Source organism: Trichosurus vulpecula, chromosome 5, assembly GCF_011100635.1.
Source record: "Trichosurus vulpecula isolate mTriVul1 chromosome 5, mTriVul1.pri, whole genome shotgun sequence".
NCBI lineage: Eukaryota > Metazoa > Chordata > Mammalia > Diprotodontia > Phalangeridae > Trichosurus > Trichosurus vulpecula.
This window is the reverse complement of record NC_050577.1, coordinates 47,959,253-47,977,637: the sequence shown is the minus strand read 5'-3', so window position 1 is coordinate 47,977,637 and position 18,385 is coordinate 47,959,253. Positions and strand designations below refer to the sequence as shown.

At 41.7% G+C, this 18,385-nt stretch overlaps 1 protein-coding gene across 1 annotated transcript in view; it reads left to right on the top strand.

Annotated features, from left to right (window-relative positions):
* The first annotated feature begins 415 nt into the window (after positions 1 to 415).
* Positions 416 to 18,385, top strand: part of SUSD5 (sushi domain containing 5) — an 89,571-nt gene continuing 71,601 nt past the window's right edge. The window contains exons 1-2 of the mRNA XM_036760512.1: positions 416 to 602; positions 5,563 to 5,740. Of these exons, the coding sequence (XP_036616407.1) occupies positions 416 to 602; positions 5,563 to 5,740 (365 nt within the window). The remainder of the gene's footprint in view (positions 603 to 5,562; positions 5,741 to 18,385) is intronic.

Sequence of the window (18,385 nt, the reverse complement as noted above, 5' to 3'; positions counted from 1 at the left end):
ATTTCCTCTGTATTTTATTTTAGTCATTTAAAAACATTATTCTGAGAAGGGCTTCACCAAAATGTCAGAAGGGTCCATGATATGAAAAAGGTTAACACTTGTCCTAAGAAAAGGATCTGATACAAAAGAAAGTAAATTGATGAGAAACCAGAGACACAGCACACACAGCCACACGGAGGGAGTGGAGGAAGCCTGGCTTAGGTTCACAAAGGCACTTTCCTTAAGTGGATCTCCCAGCTTCAGGTCATGCCTCATCTCACTCTGGACTCTGTGGAAGTGATGTGTTCATGGATGAGGATTTTAGCTGGGCCTCAGCCTGCATAGCCCTTTGTATCCTTTTGATGAATTTGAGGCTGTATTATTTTTTATTCCTGTTGGATTACCACTTCACTTTATGAATCTCTGAAAAAGACGAATGGGGATGAAAATCTGTATCTCAGTGCCTCAGAAGCCTGTAAAGGAAGCCAAGCAGAGGAAATCCAACAGGAGTCAAGTCATCTTCTTGCCTTCCTATGGCAGTAACAGGAGTACCGAGTTCCGGAGGACTGCCGAGCAGGAGGAACACATCAAGTTGGTACACCCAAAAGCATCCCAGCCAGGGTGTGAGCCCAGTTCATCCAACCAACCCTTGGCCAAGTCCAACCCATATTCTTGACTTGAAGCTTCTTGAATTTGTGTGCTTCAGAAGCTTTGCTTTGCTTGTTACGCACAATTTTGATTAGGAAATGATGATAAGGATTCCAAGGCCCCAACTATTAGGGAGAATTTTTAGTTTTTTTGAAATAGTCTGATTTTTATATTTGTTGGATAAACACACACACACACACACACACACCCTCCCACACACACACACACACACACACACACACACACACACACTCTCCCTAAGATTTTCTTTGGGGAGGATGGGATATAGACAGGTGATTTTACTGGGATGGGGAAATCCCAGTGTGGAAACACTATCCACTAATGCAAATTGGTAATACACACACATATTCCCATACATACATAACTATGCATGTGCACAGGCTCTATAGTTTTGGGTTGTTGTTGTTTTTTAAGACATCTGTTGTGGTATATTCTGGGACTCCTCTGCTTCACAAGGAGGGTTACATACAAGCACATGTATACATTCGTATGTTCATAATAGGCAGGAGTGTAGCAGATAGAGCCAGCCATGAACTCAGAAAGATCTTGGTTTATATACTACCTGGGATGTACTAGCTGTGTGACCCTGGACAAATCACTTAACCAGTCCATATCCCAAGCAATTCTCAGAAACTGTGAGGGATACAGCAGCTAGAGGGAGAGCAGTCTCCTGGTGAGGATTTCCCTACAGCAATGAAAACACAGGTCCAGTCCAAGAATCTGTGTGTGATGCATCTGTGACCTAAGCTAAGGTTCTCTGGCTCTCTAAACCACTTTTGCCCTGGGTAGTTCATGCATTATTCATTATTCCCTTTGAAGGAGCTGCCCACCAGAACAGAGTGAAGGAAAGAGGAAAGAGAGAGGGGGACAAGCAATTATTAGGTGCCTATTATCTTCCAGGCCCGATACTAGGCACCTAACAAATATGATCTCATTTCATCTTGACAACAACTTGGTGAGGCAGGTGGCATTATTCTTATTTCACAGTTGAGGCATGCAGAGGTAAAGTGACTTGCTTAGGGTCATACTGTCAGCAAGTTTCTGAAGCTGAATTTGAAGTCGGGTCTTCAGGATAGGTCTAGACCCAGTGTTCTCTCCAAAATGCCACCTAGATAAAAGCACTTGCAGAGGGATATAACCAGAGGAACATCAACCAAGGAGGCTGGCTTGGTTAAAATACCAACTTAGGAGTTTTGCCTTACTTTGGAGTATGTTGGGCTGACAAGGTCAGGAGGTTTTGAGACAAACCCCTGAGCTGACATAGATCCAGATGGTCAAGTCCCACTGGGTCTTGACCAAAGGTGAACTGGCTTCTGGGAATAGGAAGGAGAGAGGCTATTTGTCCAGGTTTCTTAGCATTCAATGAGAAATTCTAGTTACCCTTCTGGGAAGATTTCAGCAGAGACAGCTATGCCACAGGATTTCTGAAAGCTATATCCAATATGTTGCTTCCCTAGGTATATATTTTGTGATATTATTGCCATGTGTATATAAATATGTATGTATATATACACACGCATACATTATGTGTATGTGTAGTTCAAATTAAGCCAGTTTCAGAAATGACGCTGATGCGTTGTATGAACAAAGGACCAACGGTTCAAACTTCTTGAAGTGAAAACCAGAATCATGGCATGAGGATAGTAGCAAATGTTTCCAAACAGAAACTAAACCAACCAAGCCCTGAAATAAAACAGAGAGACCAAGGAAAGAAGAGAGAGAGGGGAAAGTTTTTTTTTTTAAGTTTGAATAGGGCAAAAACATATTATAGGTCATCTTTATTTACCTACAAACCACTCAATCCAAGTCGCAGCTTAACTGACATAGGCTCCATTTAGGGACTGACTTCATCATTTGGCCAGAAGCTGGTCCATCAAAAAGACAAATTCTAATTTTAGGGCTATTTCAGTTGTCTCTAAAGCCTTAGGGGAGAAAAAATTTGGTAGTATGAGAGGAGAAAGAGACAGAGATGGACAGAGGGAGAGGGAGAGGGAGGGAGGGAGAGAGAGAGAGAGAAAGAGAGACAGAGAGAGACAGACAGAGAGACAGAGATGGACAGAGGGAGAGAGACAGAGGGAGAGGGAGGGAGGGAGGAAGGGAGAGAGAGAGAGAGGGGAGAGAGAGAGAGGGAGAGAGAAGGAAAACATGTCTATATATGACTACAAAGAAATATTTGTATTTATATATTCAGTAAAGTCTCACTGGAGAGTTTCACTGACTGAGTTCTAAGTTAACTTAGAACATTTTTCAAAGTTGTCTTTGAAATGATTTAGGACATTTTTTCAAAGTTGTCTTTTTGAATTCAAGTCTTAGATCCTACCTAAGCGTAACCAGGGGAGGAATTGTCGTTACTCTTAGCCAATTCCCAAAGCCTCTTTAGTTAACTCCATCCCAGATTAGAGGACATTTTATCTTCCTTGTTACAGGTGGTGTGCGGTGGGGGGTTGGGGTGGGGGGTTGGGAAATGGGTGGCAGATGTGGAACACAGCAGTGTGTTTAAAAGCCCCAGAAGGAAACAGGTTACCCCCAGTCACTGGGTAAATTTTGCCAATTTATACAACCAAAAAACAATATTTATATAGTTTTTTTCATTAAAAACTTTTTATATTTACCAAAATATACAAGAACCAAATTTAGACTAAGAAAGTGTGGTCCAGTAAAAGTCCTCAGGACACTGATTTCAACCAATAAATCAATTTTAGTGCAGAGAGAGGACTAAATCTGAAGTCGGAAGGAGCTGGGTTCAGATCCCACCTCTAATATTTACTAGCTGTGTGGTCCTGGGCCAGCATGGAACCTCTCTGTGTCTTCATTTCTTCATCTTCAAAACAGGGATAATAATTGCACCTATTTCCGAGGGTTGGAGAGAAGCTCAGATGAGATGATGAGGATGAGGATGAGGAGAGGGATGATGATGATAGCTAACATTTATGTAGCACTTACTACGAGTTAGGCACTGTTCTAAGTGCTTTACAATTATGTCATTTCATTCTCACAACAACCTTGGGAGGAAGGTAAAACGGTTTGAATCTTTAGATTAGGAATCAGCAAACTATTTTCTATCCTCCCTCTGCCCTCTGATTCTCTCTGTCTCTGTCTCTCTCCCTGTCCCGCTCTCCCCCCCCCCCCCCCCTCCCCTCCTCCCTCTCACCCTCTCGCTCTCTCTCTCTCTCTCTCTCTCTCTCTCTCTCTCTCTCTCCTGTCTCATTCATATCTAAAATGGATTTGAAATGTCCACCACCTGGATTCAGGAAGACCTGAGTTCAAATCCAGTCTCCGACACTTAACTAGGTGTGTGACACTGGGCAAGTCACTTCACCCTGTTTGTCTCAGTTTCCTCATCTATGCTGGATAATTTATTTTTCCCTCTTAATAGTATTTTTCCCAATTACATATAAAGATACTTCTCAACATTCATTTCTGTAAAATTTTGAGTTCCAAATTTTTCTTCCTCTCTCCCTTCCCTCTTCTTTACCCAAGACAACAAGCAATCTGATGAAGGTTATACATATGCAATCATATTCAACATATTTTCACATTAGTCATCTTGTGAAAGAAGAATCAAAACCATCAGGAAAACCACAAGAAAGAAAAAAACAAAACAAAAGTGAAAATTGGATGCTTCAATCTGCATTCAGACTCCATAGTTCTTTCTTAGGATGTGAATAGCATTTTTCATTATGAGTCTTTTTGTTGGGGTCCTCTACCCCCAACACCCAACTTGTTGGGGTCCATTACCCCCCCAACACCCAGGCCTTATCCAGCAAAGAACCTGATCTCGCGGACAATGAATGAGGTGGGAGCCGAGGTGGTTAGTAACTCCGATTTATTCAGGTTAGCAGCAAACTTTTATATCTTTGGTTACGTAGGCATTAGGGCCGCCTTGGTTCCGCCTACTCTCCTCCCCTTCTTTTCCCACCTCTCCTGAAGCTCCCTGCAGTCAGGGAAATCCAGATAAAGAACCGGAAGTGCCATGTGCTCAAACAGGTCCAGACAAAGAAACCGGAAGTGCCATGTGCTCAGGCAGGTCCAGACAAAGGAACCAGAATTGCCACATAGGTAACAAAGGCAAGACCCTCCCTCCTGTATCTCAGAGCCCTGAGTTTAATTCAGCAGGCCCTGGGCGCGGAGGTCTGAGGAGGGCAGGGGTCAGCTCTAACTCGCCCCCTTATATCTTTTGAAATTGTCTCTGATCATTGTATTGCTGAGAAAAACTAAGTCTATGATAGTTAATCATTGTACAATGTTGCTGTTGCTGTGCACAATGTTCTCTTGGTTCTGCTCACTTCACTCAGCATCAGTTCATGTAAGTCTTTTCCAGGTTTTTCTGAAATGTGCCTGCTCATCTTTTTTTCTAACACAATGTTATTCCATTACATTCATAAACCACAACTTGCTCAGCCATTCCCCAATTGACGAGCATCCCCTCAATTTCCAGTTCTTGGCTACCACAAAAATTGCTGCTACACCAATTTTTGTATGTGTGGATGAATAATTTCTAAGGGCTAAATCTAGGATAGGATACTATGATGTGATGAAATGATGCATAACCTGTGAATGATCTGGTTAAAGGGCTTTGGGTCCTTTAGAGTTGGGAGTCTTAACTTGGGATTCAGGAATTTTGAAAAAAAAATATATATATACACATATATATACACATATGTATACATATAATTAGTTTCCTTTGTAATCCTATGTATCTTATTTTACGTATTTAAAAATGTTTTTCTTCAAAGGTGTCCATAGGCTTTGCCAGGCTGCCAAAGGGGCCCAGGACATAAAAAAAGGTTAAAAACTGCTGTTCTGGGGGAATTTGATGGCTTGCCAGGTGCCTGGCCCTGAGGAATAGACCCAGACAGGTGCTACTCTTGCTCAGACTGATGGATCTGCTTGCATCTGTGTGTTCTCCTGCAGGGAAACTCTTTGTGTTGGAATCCTGGAATGGCTCTCAGGGCCTGGATCTGTCTGTGGCTCGAGCCTCTTGTGCGGCCTCTGGTGCTCACCTTGCTACGGCAGCAGAGCTGCGCAGAGCAGTGCTGGAATGTTCCTTTGCCACGTGCACCACAGGCTGGCTGGCAGATGGCACCGTCGGGTAAGGAAACCAGAAAAATGGCCCCCATTTCCATAGGTCTTATAGAATTTCAAAATGATCTTCTTCCAGCGGTCTTGCCTCCCCATTTTACAGAGAGAAAAAGTGAGCTGTGAAGCCCACTGCCATGTGGTTAAATGCTAAGTCCCCAGATGAATTGTTGCTTATTCACCTTCACTTTTCTATCCACGCCCCCTTCTCTTACACGCAGACTTCTGTCCTTAGGTTAGTCAAACAAGTAAGGGTGGCCACACTGAAGGTGTCAACAGTGAGGCTACAGTCATTCCAATAGAATGTAAGCTTCTTGAGGGCAGGTAATTTGAAGAGTCCCTAGTGTCCTTCAGAGTACAGCTCAGTTTCTTCCACCTTTGCCAGACCACCAAAGGGGTCCATGGCATAAAAAAGGTTAAAACCTGCTACTCTAGAACAGGAAGACCTTGGGGAAGAGGATCAGTCCCTCACTCCTTCTCACCCTCTTAAAGTCACCCTTTGTTACTTGGTATATGCTTTCTATTTACTTGTGTAGAGTTTTGTTGTATCCCTGGTGTTTAGTATAGTGCCTAACACACAGTAAGCATGGAATAAATGTTGATTTATTCTAGTAGAATGCATGCTCCTTGAGGACAAGGGATTGTTTCATTTTTTTTTGTCTTTGCATCTGTAACACTTAGCACAGTGCCCTATGCATAGAAAAAATGCCCTTTGAATAAGTGACTGAACTGAATGAAAGGTTAAGTTCAATCAGATGAAGTACATCAGGTGTAATGTATTCTGTGACCTTGGTACATTTTTCCTTTGTGTTTCATCTGTGTCTTCAATTAGAGGGATTCTAGTATAGGGGAGAAAACACTGACTAGTCCCAACTCCAAAGGATAGTGCTAAAGTATGCTGCCCACTTCTCAGTAGTGATGAAGAATGAGATTTGTTTGGCTTGACAATACTTATTTGTTATGAGAGGAAGCTTTTATTTTAGGGGTGCACAGTGATTGAGATGAAAGAAACAAAGGGAAAAACAAGGAAATTAATGGCAATGAAAAATGTAAAATATACAGAAAAGAGAGCACTAGGGTGCAGAAGGGAGATGTGAATATCACCATGTTAACTTTAGTGTAGACGTCTAAAGAAAAGAAACTACATATGTGAATGAGGTCATAGTTGCCCATACAATCCTCTTCTCTGTTTGACCTTGAATAATGGAAGTGTTGATGTTTGCTACTGTCTGTCAAGTTCATAATAATAAAAAAAAAGAAAGCAAACAATATTCTGGAAGTCAGTGGACCAGAATTCTGGCACTAACTCTGCCACGAACTACCTGGATAGCCTTGGGAAAACCACTGATCCTGCCTGGCCTCAGTTTCCCTATCTTTAAATGAATTTCTTAAATTGGATAATCTTTAAGGTTCCTTCTACTCTCTGATTCTGAGAAAACTTTTTTTTAAGTGGCCTTGACCTATAGTGTAGGGACCAAGGACAGAGAGCAAAGTGTATCATCACCTATAAAGATGGAGGTGGTAAGTTTAAACTCTGGGCTCCCAGCTGGAAATTTCTCAGAAACCCTTTTTGCCTTTTTTAAACTACAAAATAAACAGATTTCCAAAGGGTAAAAGTTTTCTTTCATGTTTCTTGCTGAGATCTAGGAATTGCTTAGATGATATGTACACTTATCATTCTGTATGTGTGTGGGGGGTGGGGGGAGGGTGGGCAGGGAGCCAAGGGTGAAGGAAGTTTCTAAGGATGTGCCCAGGAATAACTGGGAAAGATCTCTTGTTTTGAAGCATTTTCAAATGCCCTTCACATATCCCGCCCCCAAAACTCAATGCAATACAATTATGAAGACTGTGGTCAGTGATAAGTTATATTGCCAATTACATTGAAAACCATCCATTGTACCAGTAATCAGACTTTTAGGGGAAGTCATTCTTGTTTGGTTATTTTTCAGTCACCTCCTACTCTTCATGACCCCATTTGGGGTTTTCTTGGCAAAGATACTGCAGTGGTTTGCCATTTCCTTCTCCAGCTCATGTTACAGGTGAGGAAACTAAGGCAAACAGGGTTAAGTGACTTGCCCAGAGTCAGTGTCTGAGGCCAGATTTGAACTCAGGAGGAAGATTCTTCTTGACTCTAGGCATGGCACACTATTCACTGTGCCACCTAGCTGCTCTTTAGGAGGAGTAGAAGTCGTGAAAAAAATAGCCATATGGTTAGTTACTACAGGTGAGACTAGGCATGGCCAAACCTGTAAGCTCTGCCCCTGCTAAGCCCCCCCCAGTTTTCCAAATTAAAGAGGCACATAGCCGGTTGACCCAGACTTTGTGACCTTGGCAATAAGTTTCTATGATTGTTTTGGGACGTAATCTGGGATTTCAGGGAACCTCAAAGTAAAGTACCTTATGTACTTGAGGAGACCACTCACATTGTAGGTAGGAGTTGGGGCTTTAGGCCTCTGCATAGTGGCCCTGATAACAACATAGTGCTCAGGGGAAGTATCTCCCCTTCTTCAACATGAGATTTGAAAGTATGCACTTCCCTTTAATAGAAGATGAAACTTGAGAACTGATTGCCTTTATGATAGTGTGACCTTGACAAAGCCATTTAATCTCTGTGGGTCTGTGTTTCCTTATCTGTGAGATGAATGAGTTAGATTAGAAGCAGACTTGTAGGTAACAATTTTGACATCCAAAGTATGTAGCACAAAGTGTGCCTTTAAATCAACTTTGTAATTAATGATGTGGAAATACTACAAGACAAAGTCAGAGGGCAGAGGGAGACCCCTCTGAGATACCAAGAGGCTGCTGGGGAGGCTTAAATGGGTGAGTGGGGCATAGGGAAGAGGGTGGGAACAGGGAGACACTCACCTGGTATGTGGCCATTGGGATGGAAATAAGGGTTATGGAAAGGGCACCATCTGGTAGTTTCCAGCTCAATTATTCTTGCTAACCAAGTGGTAAGCTCAGTTATTTCTAAGTTGCTGAAAGAGAGAAGATGCTGTCCAAAATGTAACAAATTTTAAAATTATGCAGTCTTTTACATTTTGGCATCCTCTAAATTATAGCTTCCTGGATAAAGTACTGGTCACCCCACCCTAATTATGACTCTGATTAAGATGCTTAATCTTTGGGGTCACTCCCAGCTCTTATGTACTTTAAATTTATGGTCTTAAATCATGACTATAGTCCAAGTTACTGCTGCCATTGCCAGCTCTCGATTATTCCAGAGCATAGTGCTAGCCTGTGGATTCTCCATCTCCAGGCTTCTCCTCATCCTCGCCTGGCTGCCTGTCCTTTTATTGACTATTTTTACATATTGTGAAAGCATCAGAAGGTCGAGTTAGGGCAAGGGTACTAAAACTCCAACCAGTCTTCTTGCTGTGCTTTTTGCAGCTCTGGGAAAATATCTTGTAAGAGGCTAAAATCATTGGCTGAAATGTTTTTAAAATTATTATTAGTTGTAGATTTCAATGGCTAGCGACATCTTTGTCTATTCCACCCTCTCCTCCCCAACCAGGAAAAGTCAACAATTATAAAATTGGTAGCAAATTATGCCAGTTATAGAATTGGGAGCAAACAATTGTTTTGAAGATAATACTAATAACATCTTTCAAGTTTTCTGTATAAAAACCAGAAAAATATTGCTACAAGCAACAAACTCCAATGATAGAGTAAATCGAGCACCTAAGATTGCTTTCTTTGATTTGTTTTGTGTATTTCCTTAAACTAATTTGCTGTGTGTGTGTGTGTGTGTGTGTGTGTATTGGGGGTAGGGTAGGAGAATGGAGAGATAGATGGTATGGATAGAAAAGTAAATATAATTGGTATTCTTTATTTATTCTGGATAGACTTTTACCCGCCTAGGATAAAGGAAGTGGTCTTTTCATTGGCTGTAATATATAAGGTATCTGGAGTAACTAACAAAGTCTATAATGGGACAGCCCTAAAGTCAGATCCTTTTTGGCCTCAGAACTGTCAGGCCTGTGCAAGCTTCCTTCATTTGAACTTTCCATCCATCTTTTTCTAAGAAGGACCACCTCTTAGTGGTGAAAGGATAGCATCAGTCCATTCATATTCATGTTCATTCATTCCCAGGTCTTTCTGCTGAAGCTATCTATAATGGAACCAATTAGGGTCTATTGTCCTGGGTGCACCAGCCACTGAGCAGCCTCTCCAGCTCATTTCCCAGTGGTTATTAAGTGGCTGGCAGGCTCATGAGAACTTAGGGGGGTCAGAGAGAGAGAAAGACATCAGAAAAAAAGAATTACTTCCCCCCCTCCCATTTTCCCCTATACCCAGCTGTCTGTTCCTAGGAGGTTGGGTGGGTGGAGATTGTTTTTTCCCTAATGAGATGATTTAGGAGGAAAAAGCTTTGAAACTTAAGCCATTACTAATCGGTATTGGGTGACTTGAAGTGGTTGGGAAGAAAGCTGCAGGTGCTATGAAAGGCCATGGGGCAGGTGCTTGGGAAGGTCCCAGTGAAATAGAGGTGGACTTTTCTTATTTCCGAAACAGAATCAAAGAATATGTAGGAAGGATCCCAGAGGAATAAAAAGATACCACTTACTTCCTGAGAGAGAGAGGGATTCGATGGACTCAAGATACAGATTGAAACATATTTTTGGACATGGTCAATGTGTCAATTTGTTTTATCTGACTATGCTTATTTGTTTCAGGGTTCTTGTTTTTCAGGAGGGAGAGAGAACAAATGCTTGTGGATTAAAAAATAATTAAATTTAAAAATAGCAAGTAAGTCAGGGAATCTGTAATAGATAAATGATGTATTTAAGTGCTCACTATGTGCCAGGCACTGCACTAAATACTTGAGATACAAATACAAGCAAGGGAATCTGTGACCTTAAGGAATTTACATCCCAACAGGCAGACAAAAAAACATTTAAAGGGAAGCTAGGAAGGGATGTGAGGTGTGGAGGTGCCTAGGATATGACCTGGCAACTTGGTTCTGGGAAATATAAAGCAATTTTAGTTGTGGTTCATAGGGTTATATCTGACACTTTGTGATCCCATTTTGGGGTTTTTTCAGCAGAGATACTGGAGTGGTTTGGCATTTTCTTCCCCAGCTACTTTTACAGATGAGGAAACTAAGGTGAATAGGGTTCAGTGACTTGCCTGAGGTCACACAGCTAGTAAGTGTCTGAGGTTGGATTGTAATTCTGGTGCTCCTGACTCCAGGGTTGGCACTTTATCCACTATGCCACCTAGCAACCACTACATGAATGGTTACAAGATAAATTAATGGAACTGCCCTAATAACCAGGGGGATCAGGAAAGGCTTCCTTCAGGAGATGGTGCCTGAGTTGGGCATTGGGAGCTAAGGAATCTAAGAGGAGAGGAGGCGAAGAGGTGATCTAGTCTGACCCTCTTATTTTACGGAGTTAACTGGAGCCCAGAGAGAAGGGACAAGCCCAAGGTAATGACTTCTCTGGTTCTCCATTTCCTCACGTGTAAAATGAGGTAGAGGTTAACTAAGTCCTAGGATTTGCCAGGGACAAAGACATGGAGCTCCCCCAAACCAATTCCAAATGTGTCTTTGTGCCCCCAGAACCTAGCAGCCTTATATCTAGGGAGCCCTTGATAAATGTTTATGGAATTAGATTGAAAAGGCAACTCTAAAGCATGGTCGTATCTGCCGTACCCATGACCTCCATGCATCAAACAGTGCGACCTCTGTTTGTGAACAAAATACATCCATTCATGCCAGTTTCCAAATTGCAGACAAATATGAAAGGTTTTCATGTAACCATAGAACCTTAATTTCATCTGTATTTTCTGGGGATTTGAGTCTGTAAACAACTTTGAGTTACTCCTGGGTATGGAACTCACAGGCTATACCTCATGTCAGGAGGAAGGACATTTTATTTAGTTTTGTTAGGAGGCTTTGAATTCAATCCTGGCCCTGGACCTCTAGCCCACTATGAGCAAAGGGAACAGAAGATTGATTTTTAAATATTCAAACAAGAGTGAAATATTTTCAAAGGACGTTTTCTTTTACATATGGGAGCATACAAGGGGGATATTTATATTGACCTCTCAGCTTGCTGGATCTGACTTGAGCTATGAAAGAAAAACACAACTTTACTCTAGAGATCTAGGGCTGATCTCTTTCTAGACTATCAAAGCTTAAATGTTTTGCATCTTTGCTTAAAATTTGTGGGATCCCCCCCAAAATCCAAACTGCTTAGCCTTCCCCAACGGGCTGCTACCTGGTAGGCTTTTTGTAGCCTGATCCTACTGCCCTGCTCTCCATGTATACTCCACAGAGCTACACCATGGCAGGCACTGGGTAGAGCCGTACTGGGGGCATGGACAAAGAGGAGCAGAAATCAGTGGTTAAGGGTAGCCTTAAACTAGAGCTGCTGCCTAGAGCCTGTAGTCACACCTCAAGGGAGCCTTTGCCTCCAAATGAAACCTTCATTGATGTCCCCAATTTCATTCCTTAGGCCTTACATACCTTTGTTGATCCTGTACTTATATACTCAGAGAACATAGGCTATCAAGCTGGAAAACCTGAGGGATCATCTAATCTGATCTCCTTATTTTGTTGATGGACCAGACCAGAAAAGTGAGGCCATGTACCCAGAGTCACAGAGTTAGTAAGTGACAGACCCGAGATTCAAATACATATTTTTTGATTCCTAGTTTAATGTTCTTCCTGCTGCATCAAGCTACTGTGAGTAAAATAAATTTTTTAATGTTTTATGTTTCAAATAGCTTTGTATTCTGAAAATATACTGCTACAGTACTACTACAAATCTGTAATTTTTGTCAGTGTGGGTAGAATGCAAGTCTGCTATGCACAAGAAGACAGATTTCATGATGGTCAGCCTTCTGGCTGATGTAGCTAGTCTGGTCCTGGAAGAAAAGACATTATGGTCCCTTTGCTAGGCAATATAGACAATGCTTTTCCAGTTTGTAGAGGACTTATACTCACTCTATTGGTAGAACTGAAAAGAACCCAAGGTCCCCTCCATGTTTGAATGAATAACTTGAGATGGGTGCATTAATTAAAATATCTAGTCTGGCCAATCCTATAATCTGAGATTTTAAGGTAGGGAAAACTGAGGCCTAAAGGTCAAGTTAATCCAACCTCATGTTTTTTGGTTCTCTGAGCTAAGAATGTTTTTTTCCTATGTTTTAAAATAGTTTTGTTGTATTTAAAAAATGTAAAAGCTATTCTTAGCTCCTGGGGAGTACAGAAACAGTCTCCAAGCCAGATTTGACCCTTACTAGTTTGCTGGCCTCTGTTTTAAGGCATTAAAAACCGAGCTCCACCCTCAGTTAATCTAACTATAGGTTTCATTTTAACCTACAAACCAATTTAGTGGGAAAAGGCTATTGAGGATACAGGTACCTTTGCCATCTCAAATCATCTCAGATTTCAGTGAGTACATCCCAGGTCTCACTTAGCACAGTACCTGGTGCACCGTAGGTGCTTAATAAATGTTTATCGATTGGTCATTGATTGGTTCTGGTGCTGAGAGATGAAGGAGCAGTCAGGATAGTCCAGGCAACCAGCCCACTGAGGACTTCAGGCTAGATTCTGGTGGCCCAAATGCATCATTCAAAAATAAGCAGACTCCAGACATCTTCTAGGACACTTATCCTAAGCAGGACCAGTAAGGATATACTCAGGAGTTGAAAAAATTTCTTGGGTGTCATGGCCATACCTGTAGCTTCATCAGTCATTCTGGCTATTTCTTTTCCTCTGAGGGAGGGGACCCAGTATGGCCAGACTGTAGGTATAGTATTAATACATTTAGCAGTTTGTTGTTCAGTTGTGTCTGGCTCTTAGTGACCCCATTTGGGGTTTTCTTGGCAAAGATACTGGAGTGGTTTGCCATTTCTTTCTCCAATTAATTTTGCAAATAAGGAAACTGAGGCCAACAGAGTTAGATGACTTGCTCAGGGTCACACAACTAGTAAGTGTCTGAGGCCAGATTTGAACTCAGAAAGATGAGTCTTCCTGATTCGAGACCACTATTCACTGTGCCACCTAACATCTAAAAGTATCCATTAAATCATAGTGACTTTGGTCTCACACCATATCATCCATAAGTGAGATCTAGCATGGGTATCTTCCAGTCAGCCCTGTCCAAATGCATGGAGACATTAAGTGACATTAGAAACCAAATGAAATCTTGGAGTCCCAAAATCCAGAGGGGACCACTGATGACAACACCCTCATTTTAAGGATGAAGAAACCTGAAAATGGTTTTCCCAGGGTCAGACAAGTAGCAAGTAATAAAGGCAAAAATGAAGCCTAGGCCTTCTCACTCCAAATCGATCTTTCTACTAAGACACACTCTAAAGAATACTCCGTAGGCAAGTTCAGATGTGGAGACAACCTTAGATATGCCTCTAAAAGTAGAATTTTTGAGTATTTTTAAAAGTGCTGACCAACTTTTAAAAAAGTGCAGTTTTATTGCTGTTGTTTCAGGGGATAGAAATGGCTTTACATTTTTTGGTCTCTTTGTTTTGAAGCATGAAAGTGAAAAACCAGGACAAACTTGGTATTCGGGTGAAATTGTTTTTCCAGGGCGATGTATTTATTGGATAGAAATAAGAGCTTAGCCAACTCAGTGTCATTTTCACAGACCCTAACACTGTTATGGGCACCAACAAATTTGAAAAATGTTCAAATTTTGTTCTCTGGTTTCTGTGTTATGTATCCTGTTTTCCCAGTTAGGCTGTAAGCTTTATGAGAGCAGGAGCTGTGTGTTAGAAAAACTTTGAATTTCATAGAATCAAAGGATTTTGGAGTTGGAAGGTGTTTCAGAGGCAATCTTATCCAAATCGAACTGCGACAAAAATCCTCTCTGCAGTATGCTTGAGAAGGGGCATCCCAAGCCACTTTTGGACAGCTCCTAACTATAGAAAACATAGCCCTTTCCTTGTCCTCCCACGATGACGATCTTCTCCTGTGACTAAAGTAGGGGCAGAAGATAGGAGGGAGAAGTCAGACTTCTCCTGCCAAGGAAGGAATCAGAAGAAATGATGGACATTGGGCAGCAGAAGATGCAGGTGCTAGGGGGTTTTCTTTGTGGGCAGAGGAGAAGGCACTCAAACTCAATCTTTTCTAAACTCTAAGATTTGGGGTGTGCCTAATTAAGGACTGCTTTTCTCTAAGAGAAACTGAGGCACAGAGTCAAGTGCTACCTGTTTTAATTATGAATATTTAACACTGCGTGCAGTGAGCCATGCTGAGTGTGGTTGGCTCCATTTTATCAGATTTGTAGGATTAGGGCCTATTGAAATATAGCAAGCAAATCCAGGAAGGAAGTTGTGGTTTCCCGGTAGGTAGGTGTTTAAGAGCTGTAATTCTGATTGGATCAATCCATGCTGACTACACCCATTAGATGTTAATGAGAGTAGTAGCTGCCACCTGCAAAGAGACGGGGGTGAAAGAGAAAAGCAGCCATTCTCTGAGAATCATAGAAAGCTTTGTAGCCTTCCCCAACCATCCCTTGGGGTAGGGTAGAGCACCCAGCTGCTACAGAGAATGCAATACTCTGTGCCTGGTCTTGTGGTCAGGATCAGTCATAGGGCTACAGAGCCCTCTAAGGAGTTAAATTTACACAAACCCTGATTTCACCTCTTTGTAGCTTCTATCCATTCCTCTGAGTTCTCTGCCCTCCAGGGTCAAGCAGAACATACCCAACAATCCTTTAAATACTGCTGTCATGTATATTGCTTCCCCTTCTGCCACCCTCCCTCTCCCCCCCCAAAAAAACCAAACCTAGTTAGTAGCAGTGGGTAGTGATGGATGATTCTGTTGGTAGTCATTTTCTCCAAGAAGTGGTGCCATTGCAGGAATCCTCTCCTGCGGAGTGGCCAATACTGATCCAGGAACCCCGGAACCCTCAAACTCACAAGGTATCACCAAAGCTGGAAATACTCAGCTCTCAAGATTGCTGGTGCTGGTCACAGATCTGTCAAATCAGTGAGCACTTATTAAGTGCTTACTATGTGCACTAAGTGACCAGAATACAAAGAAAGTCAAACGACAGTTCCTGCCCTCAGGGAGCTCATGTTCTAATGCACAAGAGATGACGTGGAAACAACCACGTGCATCCAGGATATAGACAGAATAAACTGGAGGAAATTTCAAAGAGAAGGTGTTAGCATCAAGGAAGATTCTTGTAGAAAGTGGAGTTTGAGGTCAGACTGGAAGGAAACCAAAGAAGCCTAGAGGGAGAGAACATTCCAGGCATGAGAGCCAGCCAAGGAAAAGGGCCAGAAGAGTGGATGGAGAGTGGTGTGTAGACCTGTGCTCAGAGAACCAAGAGCCTTCTGAGACAGTAGTGTTCCCACATCACCAGGACAATAGCAATATTGAAAGACAGGCTATTGGCAGCAAGACAAGAGCTATTATCTTTTCTCAAATTATTTTCTTAATAAATGGAATAACAGCTCTCATTTATACACTTTTGTGTACAAAGCACATTCTACTCAGCAACTCCACAGGTTCCCTCCTATATCCAGCATTGTAAGTCCTAGGATTCTATCAATCAATCAATAAATATTTATTAACCAACTACTATGTGCCAGGCGCTATGCTAAATGTTTCTATACTGTTACTAAGCTCATTTTCTTTTCTTTTCTTGGTGAATATGGTGACAAGCTTGTCACCATCCCATGAAAAATCACCTTCCCTTCAGTTGGAAACGGGGCTACTTAACACTTATTAAAACTACTTGCAGGGGAAGATGTCAGATAGTTTTCAACACTCGAGTTGTTCCCTGTCTCTTATGAGTACATTTCCTAAAAGTACACCCTGAAGCTAGATTATAAACTCCTGGAGGGCAAGAGCTGCTTTTACACCAGCATCTATCTTACATAGGGCTGAGGATATAGCAGATGAGAGACAGACAGAGACACAGAGAGAGGCAGAGAGACAAAAGGGTAGGGGGGGAGAGAGAGAGAGAGAGAGAGAGAGAGAGAGAGAGAGAGAGAGAGAGAGAGAGAGAGAAGAAGAAGAAGAAGAAGAAGAAGAAGAAGAAGAAGAAGAAGAAGAAGAAGAAGAAGAAGAAGAAGAAGAAGAAGGAGAAGGAGAAGAAGGAGGAGGAGGAGGAGGAGGAGGAAAAGGAGGAGGAGGAAAAGGAGGAGGAGGAAAAGGAGGAGGTGGTGGTAGTAGAGGTAGTGATAGTGGTAGTGGTAGTTTTGGAATGTGGAGGAATTGTATATATGTGCATGTGTGTATATATTCCTGAATCTTTTTTTATTTCAGGCAAATTGCTGTCTGACCATGCCTCCCCCACCCTTTCAGTACTTGTGAAATTGACATTCTGAGGCCAAAATGCAAGACTTTACATTTATCTCTATTGAATTTATTATTAGATTCAGCCCAGCACTCTAGCCTGTCAAGATCCTTTTGAATTCTGACTTTGTAATCCAGTGTGTTGGTGATGCCTCCCAGCCAATTTTGTGTCACCTGCAAATTATGAGTATGCCTTCAGCCAAGACATTGATAAAAAGCATTAAACATCAAAGGGCCAAGGATAGATCCCTGGGGCATTCCATTGCCAAGTTGGCACCAAATCCTTGACAACATTTTGAGTCCAGCCATTTAACCAATTCCAACTCCATTTAATAGGGGGCATCATTTTATCTTTTCCACAAGAATAATACAGCATCCTTTTTTAAAAAAAAACTTTTTAAAAAATCAAATGCTTTGCTAAAATCTATGTAAATTATATCTACAACATTCCCCTCATCTGTTAATTTAGTGCCAAGCCAAAAAAAAAGGAGATTAATCTGACATAACCCATTCTTGATGAAACCAGGCTGGTTCTTTATGGTCATTCCTTCCTTCCTAGGTGTTAGCCAACCTTTCTTCAATTATCCATTCTAAAATTTTCCAAGGAATCAAAGTGAAGTTTACTTATCTGTACTTTGCAAACTCTATCCTCATCCTTTCTTAAAAAAAAAATTAGGACACTTACCCTTCTCCAGTCCTGCACTTCCTCTCTTGCTTCCCACTGGCTTTAATATGCCACCAGTGGGCTCCACAATCTTACCCATCAGATCTTCCAATATCCAAAGAAATTGTTTATCTGGGCAAAGTGGTTTGAGTTCAAAGGCAAGTAGGTGCTCTCAAACTATCTCCTTACTAATCTTGGTTATCAACCTCCTTTTAGCCTTTTTTGTTCTGTCATTCAAGGCTACAGGTCCTTCCTGGTGAAGGAAAATCTCACCATGTGACATCACCTTTCTTCCCTTCCCCATCCCTTATAACTCTCCTTGTACTCAGGTAATATTTTTACATGCTAACTGCTGGTTAAAATGAGAATCAAGAACAGTCTTGATGAGGAGTTGTTACCACAGGCCGATTTGTAGCCAGATCAGTGTCTTTGGGAAAAAAGAGATATTTTGTCAGAAAAAATAGGTACCCCCAGCATTGTCTTAATTTCACAAATGTCACCTCCTCCATAAAACATTTCCCCATCCCTATAGCTGGAAGTGATCATTTCTTACTTTGTTCCTCAGGACTCCTTGGACAGTATGAACTGTCTTTACACACTTAACATTCTTTTCATGGTCTTAGAAATTTTTGAGTACATGTCTTACCACCTCTACTATGACTAAGTTCCATGAGGGCAGAGACGATGTCTTCTTTAATTTTTATATAATCCTCAAATAC